This window comes from Macrobrachium nipponense, chromosome 32, assembly GCF_015104395.2.
Source record: "Macrobrachium nipponense isolate FS-2020 chromosome 32, ASM1510439v2, whole genome shotgun sequence".
In the NCBI taxonomy this organism is placed as follows: Eukaryota; Metazoa; Arthropoda; class Malacostraca; order Decapoda; family Palaemonidae; genus Macrobrachium; species Macrobrachium nipponense.
Genome location: NC_061094.1, coordinates 26,235,770 through 26,247,300, shown reverse-complemented (window position 1 = coordinate 26,247,300; position 11,531 = coordinate 26,235,770). Strand labels below are relative to the sequence as shown.

Sequence of the window (11,531 nt, the reverse complement as noted above, 5' to 3'; positions counted from 1 at the left end):
GCCTACCTAAAAGCTTCACTTGGAATTCAAGGTTTGATTTTTAGAATGGTAGTATAAGACAAACCTCAATTTTTAGAGGTGAATCTTAGATTTTAAAGGCTGTCTTATACGCAGAAATATACCATTTAACATTAATTTGTTCCTCATTCACTTGCCTTGACTGGGTGATCACTTACTGTAGAGAGGCATCACATCAACTATGATCATGAATGCCAAAATGTATCATCTACAGCAAATAATTTAAGAAAATATCTGAAAACAGTCATTCAACCAATATAAATTCAATAATGCTAAGCCCTACTGGAAATTTCAGTTATCCACAGTTCTTTCCACAACCTTTTCTAGAGACTTCTGGTTTCTGCTATAAAAACTAATTAAAGAATTTACACTACTCTCTTTAAATACATTATTATTAAGCTCGCTTACTATTTATATTTACAAACAAAAATTTTGTTGTATCTTTTAATGCTAAGATATCAATAGCTGCCTCACCATACTAATATATAACCAGAAAGTTTAATATTTGTCTGTCACTGAAAGGATGTAAAAATTTATCATAAACCAGAAATTATATCTATTATAGCTACTGTTAATAAAGAACCTTACAAATTCTAATCATGAAATGAGTGCACCATTTAAGTAATACATCTGATGTAAAAAAAAAACCCAAATGGCAAGAATAGACTATAAAAATAAAATTTCAGATAAGTACTAACTGTAACGTAAAGTCAAAGAAAAATAATTCATCTATGACTAATGAAATATCTATCACATTAATGTTCCTTTTCTTTGCATTTAATGTTATTTACAAAAAAATATGAATAGTTTTGGAAACTATCCATGGTAAAAGTCTATAAAAAATATGAGTACGTATACTGAACATATTACCATAGCCCTACTAGCATTTCTTAGAATGAAAGTAATCAAAATAGAAACTCTAGTATCATTAAAATCACAAGCGTAAGCCACCTATCACATTAATAATGTTCAAAAAGATTTCCCTTCCTAATATTCAAAAATGAAACCCAAATATCAACACAAATAACACAGTTCTTAAAACCACATACATAACCCTTCATTGCCTTGGAAACCATACAATATAAAGAACTCTGACAACAAGCAATTCAACCTTCACGACTCATTTATCAAAGTAATTTATGTAAAATCAAATACCATTAATAAACACTTTTCTATTCACATGATAGATCCTAAATGTGAGCAACTTCTCAGGCATTGGATTTTTCTGTGGATGATACCGTCCTCACATTGAGCTTCTCTTTATCCAAGGGAAAACCCTCATCTATTGTAGAAACTTTACTAGATTCTATCTGTACTGCTTCCTTATCTCCCATACTTTTAACTCTAGTTGAACTGGATACACTATTGCTTAAACTTGGCTCTCCTGTGTTAGACTGAAGAGAACTATAGGTTGGCAAAACCTTATCAGCATTAGTCACAACCAAATTAGGTTGAACTACTGCTGTTTCTTTGGATACTACAGCGGAAGTTTGTCTTTCTGTTGGCTTCACAACTGTTTTAATTGTAGGTTTTACAGTAATATTATAGTTTGCTTCTGTTTGCGCAATTGCAGAATGCACTGTGGTAGAAATATTTTTTAAAACTGAGGCAGGTTTTGGTAGAAGCAGGTCATTTTGAACAGTATTATTTTTAAACTTAATTGGAGAAAATTCATTTAGTTCTACTACCTGATCATGACCATTCATACGATTAAACGCATCACAAACACCAATAATTGACCCTGATATTCCTAAGAATATCAACATCGCATCAAAATACCACTGGCGTTTAGTCAATCGTCTGAAAAGAAAGAAATAATCAATTAATGTATTCTATTTTCAGAACCTGATTTATTAATTCAAGATTCAGTTCTTCAGTCTGGTTAAATTATTTTGACATTCACCATCGAAAATAATGAAATATAGGATAATTTTTTTCATAAAAACCCAGAGATTATACAAAGCCCTCATTCATGGTCTGGACGCCTGTGATGTATTCTTTACAACTATACAGAAAAAACAATGATTGTTCTCACATGCATGCCCAAAGAACCATTGGTGTATATGAATAATTTGTTTCAACACAAACCTATTGACCATATTACAATTAAGGTGAGAAATTGAGCAGTTGAAAGTGTCTAAGCCTTTGCAAAGTCTGACAAATACAGTTGAGCACTTGGTGTAAAAGATAAGTCAGGAACCATTTGTCTGGTATTCTCATTCATTTTAAGTAGCTGAACAACCTCACACTATGTAATAAGTTTGTAATTGTGATAGTATATAAAAAAAATTCACAGACTGGCTAACTATTCAGGGGAGTTGTAAAGCCTGTAACTCTGGAAGAAGAGCGCTGTACATCTTCTGCAGCTGTAAAAATGTGGTCCAACAGGACAAATGACTTAGTACTTTCATTCACTATGGATGCTACTCCAATTTTCTTCTTGAAGGCTTGAGAAACCAAGAGGGCCCTGACCTGGCTAACCCTATCTTAAACCTTTGTATATGCTTCTTGAGGAATGATCTGCCTCAGCCCTGAAGGAAACTGTACTCTTGGAGACATGATTTCTCAGTTAATGCATTGATAAGAACAGAGGCTTTACCTCTCAAATGCCTGATTCTCTAGAGGTAGTGATGGATGGCTTTAACTGGACAGAGGACTTCTGCATTGTTGAATATCAGGGTTGGAATGGCAAATGAAGTATAGTACACACTGTAATTTTGAGTACCAGCCATCTGGATTTTAGCTATGAAATCTTGAGTGAATGACAAGTCTGGTATGCATGACTGCCTGAACTAACCATGCAACTTGCTCAGGAATTCCACTACGTAAATGCCATCACGAGGATGGTCTTCTGGGAGGAAGGATGACTCAAAAAGTTTCAGAGGGTTACAGAAAGGCCTCAATTAGACAGCTGGATTGTCTTACAGGGAATCCCTCCTTGAAGTGGACCTTTTCTACAAGTAGTCGATGAAATGCTCTATCACTCCCGCAGTTTTCAATGGAGCCATGCATTAACTTTTGTATGTTTTAAATGAACTCTCCGCTTCAGGTGTGTTGAGTATTGTGCCTAAAAACTTTCTGACGATAAGTATTACTCTTTCATTTCTAGTTTGATTTTACAATTTCATTCTCATGTGACATAGTCATAGATATGACAGCTTTTTGCTTTCTCAGAAGAGAAAAGACACCAAACTGAGAAAGACCTTGTGTCAACTTCATTACAACTAAAATGTGGAAATCATACAAATGGAATATTTTACCACTGGTAGTTAATATCATCAACTGATAAAAAAGGTTCTAATATGAAAACTACTTTGTGGGCCCAATGCATTACACATACCTTAAAAAGTGATCAGTTAGTATTTTTAGAATACATATTGCATGTATCTCAATAGTAACAAATGCATTACTTTTATAAAAAAAACATTGCTACAGATATCCGTTAACAATTCAGTCTTTATGAACATGAACTTCAAAGTGGATCAGTGCATATAATGTTAAGCTATTGACTGAGAGCCAAACCACAATGGAATAACAATTCTAGAGCTTTACATGTCTCTAGTCTGGCAGTGAAAATAAAGAGGATAACCAACATATTCATGGGAAATTTTACATAAATTCTGTTATGAAATTGTGCATATTAACTAAATTCAACAGTTTATTCAGCTATCCTTTTAATTTCTATGCTTTTTCAAACATATACGTATTATCCTAAAGTGAAACAATTGCTTCAAAATGTGACCAAAAATAATATCCTATCATATTGCTACAAGTGTCATTCTGACACCTGTGTATTTATTTTTCCACTCACAAACTGAAGGAAATTTCACAAACTAAGGGAAATTTTGAGAATGTGGGCAAATTCGAAAGATTATGGAAATCAAAAGAAATAAAGGAATTGCTTCCTGTAAAGAATAAAGTAAAAGTGAATCTGTATTGTTGTGATATCTTGAAATGCAGTGAAACATTTTTGACTTGGCTCCAGTCCCAATGTTTCTTAATAATATCACATTAGATGTCAATGTCATTTTAACAACATATCAAAAGTGATTCATTGCCTGTCATCCCCTGGTCACAGCCTTAAGCCAATAACAACCTCAGATCTCGAGATGGGACAACAGAACTTAAGGGACTGCCGCCTACTTTCTACCATTGTATTTCGGTCCCCAATCCAATTTCACAAAGGTCGTTAACAGATATCAGCCCTTTAGTTTGCTAGCGTTCACACCTTCTTATGTGTGGTCCATCTGACCTGACCTCTTACCCTCATACCTGCATCCCTGCCTACTGACCCAATCCAGTCCCCCCCCCCTTCGTACCCTTTCTTTCCATACCTCCTCTTCCGGCATTCAATGACCTTTTCAGGGACCTGCGAGGATTAGTGGGAGAGATGAAAGGACCCAAGGAGATCACTCCAGTTTTGATTAGATATTTCCGGAAACTCTAAAATTGGGTATAAATATGGTCTGACATGGCCTAACAATTGCATTCAGCCCTAGCCAGTAATCACGGTATCATGCCTGTTCCGTAGCAGTGTCACAAAAAATTACCTCGGCCCGCCGCTCTAGCATACCTAAGCCTTAGTGATGAACACAGCTAGCTTCCCCTACTACTACGCTGTCCGGAGACTGAACTCTGTCTAGAAGCACAACCCAACATCCCTCTTGAAGCTGTCACACCTGAAGTATCTAGGCACTATCTGATGAGGATCACAGTCTTTGATTCCCTGGTGAATAACTGCATGCAACCGAAGTCCTTCCGCTGATGCCCTGGATCTATCTACACGTCTTGTCCACGACTAAGGTAATTGAATTGGAAGTTGACTGCCAGCCCTTCATCTACTATCCCTTTACTCATCCTCTGTTCCAACTGTTTCTCCTATTCCTTTTCTTATTCATTTTGTCCCCCTCAGAGACCAACGTGAGTTAGTGCAACTGAGATAGTCTTGTTAAATCATTGCAGAAGTGATACTAAAATGTACTGATTCGCCAGTAATTTCATGGTGTTAACATAATAATGAATCACTGATAATTCTTGTTTTTTGTGTTTTTTCTTTGCTTTGATCATTTTTGTAAGTTTACCACTGTTAGTATTGTGTTACAACGTTGTCTGCTTTGCAGATTCATGTAGACTTCCCCCATTGTGTGCCGCCACCTGTAGTTCAACAGTGCCACTTAACGTTGTCTGCCAGTGCCAAATCTTGGGATAGTATTCCTGAGATTTCAGGGGGAGCTTTAACATGTTTACAGTACTCAACCATTTAATGTTGCTTTTTGTTGTTAATCTTTAGGGTGCGATCCATATTTTCATGCACCATATGTAATCTCTAGATTTAGTGGATTTTGCTTGCAACCCTTGCTTGGATACTGTCCATAGTAGTAGTCATTAGTGTTCCAGTGACACAGAGCCAGTCAGTGCTCCAGTAATTTTACTCTTCTGATTACCTAATAAAATTATATTTGTAAGTGGACACATTACGTTTACCTTCAATCCTTTGAATGCAATTTTAGTAGTTTCTATTAATGTTTATTCCATTTTCTTATTATAGTTGCAGGCCACTACTAGTCAGAATTGTTGCATCCAAAAGGCATTTTTGAGTAGAGCCAGTCTTTTCAGATTCCTCCAAAATAAAACTCAATACCCCGGCCCTGCACTATGACAATATGAAGCACCTCAGTTAACACTGAGAGCAACCCACCCTCCTCCCTTCACAACTAGTTCAGTGTCACCCCATTATTAAGAATAGGTTGTATTGTTCTACTAATTAATAATACACCATATGTTAATGTAAATAAAGGCATTTTGAAATAATCATCAATCAGAGTAAAGGGCAAAACTTAAGTGATATGAACAGTAGTCCTCAATTAACTGACCTTCCTTATATGCACTAAATGGCGCAATTCTAAAAATAATGGCATATTCATGGGACAAAGACCAAAATGTCTGGATAGGAGTGCATAATACCATTGCTCAGACAGGCAAACTAGCTAAGTAATGACTGGCAAAAGGAGAATGTGAGTTACTGATTCTTGGTGAGGTGGGGATGAGAGAAAAGGGGTAATTAAGTGAGTTAGTGTGAGTGGATGTGAGTGGAGATGACATTCATATGTTTAATTGCCATCCATAACACAGTTTGCTCTCTGAAGTTTGTTGCTGTACCATATACTATGGAATTGGTACTATTGTGCACTATGGGAGATGTTGCAGTCTTGGGTGTTTCCATGCTCTGCTAGGTATCATGTCTGTGGTGTGTGTTCATGTATGCTGATGGCACTGCTGCCAACTAAATGGCAGCTGAGTAGCCCCTGAAAAAAGTTGATTTCAGATCACCCTGATTTTGGGTGTGCAGTCCTTAAGATGACCTTCCAGCACATTGTGCAGTAAAAAGACAGGTTGGGGTCATATCTACAAGAAACTAGGATGCTAACCAATAAGTTTCTCTTGTTTTAGAATATACTAACAGTATTGCAAAGAAGAGATCTACTGTTATGAAAGGTGTCTGGTATTATGTGATTAAGTTTTAAATTTTCATTAAAGTATTAGTGGTTTTTCTACACAGCCCCTAAAGTATTGCAATGTCGACCTGAAATATAAATGCCATTTGTCTTCCACACTAATTCATTGAATTTTATCTATGAATTTAAAGAGAAAAATGATTGTGTAAAAATCTGGCATGATTTTCTTTGCTTCTTATTATACCTACAAAACATTATATGGTGCATTTCATCTGCTAACAAAGTGAATTTACTGACTTCATTCTATGCTTACTTTACAAGGTAGTCAGAGATACATTACTTATACAATATGAATCAATTTTATTACAGTAAGTCATTACACAGAAATGGCATTGGTTTTAATTGAAATGATTGTTTATGTTTTGTAATAAAGGTACAATTATCTAAACTACACTAATGTCAAAAAATGGTACGAACTTTAGTGGTTATTTATTTTTATTTTTTTTTTCTGAAATTTGCGTGCATCTTTTTTATTACCTTCATGCTTTACATGGGGCCAGACAACTGAATGAAGCTGTACAGAACCTTAAACTGTATGGAACTTGGTCATTAAACATTTTTTAACAACCAGTTTACTGATGGAGAATTTTACAGTAACACTGTATGTACGCACTATATAATTACTGTGGAAAATGCTTGGTGGTATACTGTTACCAAGTGTCAGAGGTGTTTAAGATAATATAGCTTTGATTTGCTATTCTTACTACAGTTAGGATAATATACTGAAGTGTCACTTTGTAAAGTAACTTTTATTGTTATAATATATATAATTAAGGTATAAAGTACAGTAATGTGCACCACAATATACCATTTTGGATAGTACCTTCAAGGAAGCATACCAAATTGTCCACTTTGGTAAGGGTTAAAATTACTTTCTTAGGATACAATACTCAATAGTAACTTCTTCAGTATAGCATACGTATATGGTTGGCTAACTATACATATAATATAGAATTTAGGCCAAAGGCCAAGCAATGGAATCCATGAGGTCAACCAGTGCTGAAAGGGAAACTACAAACAAGTAAGTTTGAAAGGTGAAAGTCAGATGGAAGCAAATTAATATGAAAGGAAGTACAGTAAAAGGAATGAAGGGGTTGCAGCTGAGGGCTGAAGTGATGCTGCAAGACTCTTAATTAATGCTTACAGTGCACCTGACAAGGTGGCTTAGTGCACAACTGTACTAGCATGAATATTGTACTTTATAAAGAAAATGGGGCCCACAGAAAATGTCAATAAAAGAGCAGTATGTATAGCACACCTGTGGTGTGTTTGCACAGCTCTTACTTTGTACAGTGCCATTTATCATTTCTGGTTCAGTCACTACACTTTTATTTTACTGTTCCTTGCAAAAAAATTTTCATTATAATACACACATAATAACATTACATAAACTACGGATTCCTTGTGTCTGATGGCAGCTACTTGATCAAGAATATAGTTTGGGCAGACTAGGATACTGTTCAAAAGTTCATATGTGAAACTTTATCATTATTATCACAATTAATCAGATGAAATCTATTCATATGGAACAAGCCCACATGGGCCACTGACTTGAAATTCAAACTTCCAAAGAATACGGTGTTCATTAGGAAGAAGGTTACGGGAAATAAAGAAATCTCATGTATTAAAAAAGACAAAATAAATAAATAAATAAAAATGTACATACTAAAATACAAGGAGAATAGTATTAGGGTAGTAAAATTCACTGCATCTTTGCTTGCACTTTTTAAGTACAACTCAAGACATCCTCAAGAAGGCTGTTCCACAGTCCAACACTGTGAGGAATAAAGGAGCTCTGGAACTGATAAGTCTGACAGTGAGGCACATTTACTATATATTAGTGCTACTAGTATTCAGCAAATATGGTTGCTCTCGGACAGATAAAGGGGATCAGGGATCAATTGTAAATGTGAGATCTGTTAAAATACCACTTATGAAAAAGTGACAAACAAGAGACCATCCATTGATGGTCCAAGTCATAACAGATACTATGAACATACTAGGAAACAGAAACCTACCACCACAAACCAGTATACCCAAATGAGATAAATCTCTGTCAGAAACAGATATCCACATTGGAGACCAGTATTCTGATAAACAAAGCACAAATGACCTAAAAACAAGCTGCAAAGATTTTATCACTGTTATAAATATGTGAGGCCTTCAAATGTATTTTTGGGATATTTTATGATTGATACATTTTAATTATATAAGCACATCATTAATAATTCTAGTCTTTTGATTCTAGAGAATTTGTTTATGTTGTTTAATATTTATAGGCTAGCCTATGACTATTAAGAAATTGGGGTAGCTTAAAGGTAGCATGGGCTATGAGATGAAACTATGTAATATCTTGCCATCAATTTTTTTATTTTTTTATTTTGCATTTTGCATACCTCTATCTACCCTTTTAACCTCATGATGCCTATTTGGAATTCATATATTTTTATGACACCAGTCTATTTGCTTGTCTATCAATTTTGGCATATGTGCCCACATTCTTTACGATGCCAACTGCCTGAATATTTCTGTAAACAGAAGCCCCACACTTCCAATCCTTAGCTCCCTCATTTTTGCTGAATACAAAAGGAGGTCTAATTCACTGTCTTCTCAGGATGCCTTTATGAAAGCGATGGATTATTTTCAATCTTTAAAAGGAGGCCATCACCTCAAAACTCTTCAACAGGCGTGGAGGCAGTACAGGGAAAGTTGTACTATGGGAACTATAAAAATTTGGCTGTGCATTTCCAGGTTGGGAACCTAGGCCAATCATGAAGGTCTGCCTCAAAGATCTCATTCTTCCAAAGACTTGGTTGATGACTAAAAGCAGTTTATTGAAGTCATTTTTCAATTTCCTCATGTCTCCTGCAAAGCTGTAACATTATCACCAAGAAAAAATACAGATCAAAGCCAAACATTAATCACTTTCAACCTGCAGCAGTCCTACCACTGATAATGAGAAACAGACATCTTTGATATTAGGAGTCAGGACCACAGAATATCTAGTAAACAATATTTTAAATATACATGAATAGGTACTCAAGATGCCTGCCTCTTATTGTATCCCCCTTTTGCTTGTATAGTGCACTGTATAAATTATAATTATTTTTTAAGAAACTGTACCATTCTCACGACTGTTCAAAATTAATTTCCTAATTACCCTGTACAGCTAAATCTAAGTTATACATATTTTTTCAAGGACATTTTCTTGAAGAGAATACAATTATTAATTTTCTAAAAACATAAGATACTTTTATCTACTCTTTTAATCTTCAACTTTTAGTTACATGTACAAGTATAAGGTAAAACCCAGAGGCTTTTTCACACGTGTTTGTGCTTTTAATATTGTGAAATCCTTAGTCTGTTTGATAAGATACAACATCTTAGCTGTTGTCTTTGTTAATATGTAATCCCATGACCACACTTTGGATGTACTGCATTCTCCTTGGCCTCTTCATGTGTTAAATGAGGGGTTACTGTATATTTATTTCTGTAATTTAATATGAAAGACATCCAGTCAACCATATTCTCCTTCACTATGAAAAAAGACTAAGTCTTTTTACCTTCACAGCACATAAATACAGTATGAAACCGAAAACTTACTCTATATTCTAATGCCTTAGTCACAAAACTAATATACAACATACACAAATGTGTTAAGTGAGGATGGAAAAATTAAGGTAATAATTCATCCAGACTGTGCTTGTTACTTGTAACCTACTTATAAACTTTCACCAGACAACAGCAAATTTACCACAAAACAGCAATTTAGCTGGGTAAACATGGCTTAGCATGGCAGAACAATAGCAGAACACTAATTACCATTAACTTGGTCTCTGATACAGGTTTACATTAGAATAACTAGAAATCTCCAAGCATATGAGTTAATGAGAAACTGATGCTCAAAGAGAAAAAAGGAATGGGTAATAGTGATCGAAGACTAAAATGAAAGTTAAAGCAAGCTAAGTTTAGAAAACAACATGCAAGGTAGGCGCATAAGAAGTGAGGCTCTCACATACATGAAAAGCAAGGTAAAATGCTATGCATGTGCTGTGCTGCCATTCAGTCAGCAGATAATTTTCTTTATACCTGGCACTACTAATTCATAGTAGTCATGATTGCCAATGAATCAGAACTAATGTAAAAGATGGGTTTGGATGTTGAAACAACCTACTTTTATCATTGCATTTCTCAATACAAAAATTTTTTAGGAATCTACAGCTGTTGTTTCTCTCCAACACTTAAAATATAGAATTCTCTTCACTTTCATGGATAAAGAAGATATAACCTATCTTCTCTTAATTTTCCTACCTTCTCTTAATCTTAGACAGCAAAGTACATTTAAATGATAAGCTCTGATTTTTAAAGAAAATCTGAAAGGTAACTTATAAAGAAACACATACTGTTTGAAAATAGACATATGAAATGCTGCAGGTAAGATGAAAGCCAGCAAAGTGCAGCATGTGGCTCCAATAAGACCCATAAGAATGGCAAAATTAGGAACTGCACTCACAACCAGTCCAGTAACTGCAACTAGCACCAAGCGCATGATGTTCTGCAAAAAAAAATATATTCTTAACAAATATTCAAGTTTCTAAAACCTTTAATAGTTCCTAACATATAGTGATTGAATCCAATCAACTATTACTTTGGATAGCCTGACACTGTCAATTCAATGTTCAGCTGCGTGCTACTACACATTTTTAGCATATACATTACTACATATGAACATGTTATCCAAACAGTATTATCATTATGAAAATGGAGATATTAGCTAATTTCAATGTAAGGGATGGGACCATTGAGAATGGATAAAAGTAAGGGACATGTATGTGATTATATACACACATTTATATAAAGAATCTTCAGTGTCATCAACAATATAATATACCAGATACCATAACTTGTCAGTGGTAATGCAAAATATGAAGCTCATGTGGTAAGAGATTACCAACCAACAGATGTAGCATTCTTAAGGCTTTCAAAACACCTCAAGTT

The 11,531-nt window shown here is 34.9% G+C and overlaps 1 protein-coding gene across 1 annotated transcript in view; it reads right to left on the bottom strand.

Annotated features, from left to right (window-relative positions):
* Nucleotides 1-1,006: 1,006 nt before the first annotated feature.
* LOC135207285 (uncharacterized) overlaps nucleotides 1,007-11,531 on the bottom strand; it is a gene marked incomplete at its 5' end in the record, with an annotated part of 44,899 nt that continues 34,374 nt past the window's right edge. The window contains 2 exon segments of the mRNA XM_064238954.1: nucleotides 1,007-1,818; nucleotides 10,937-11,088. Coding sequence (XP_064095024.1) covers nucleotides 1,227-1,818; nucleotides 10,937-11,088 — 744 coding nt within the window.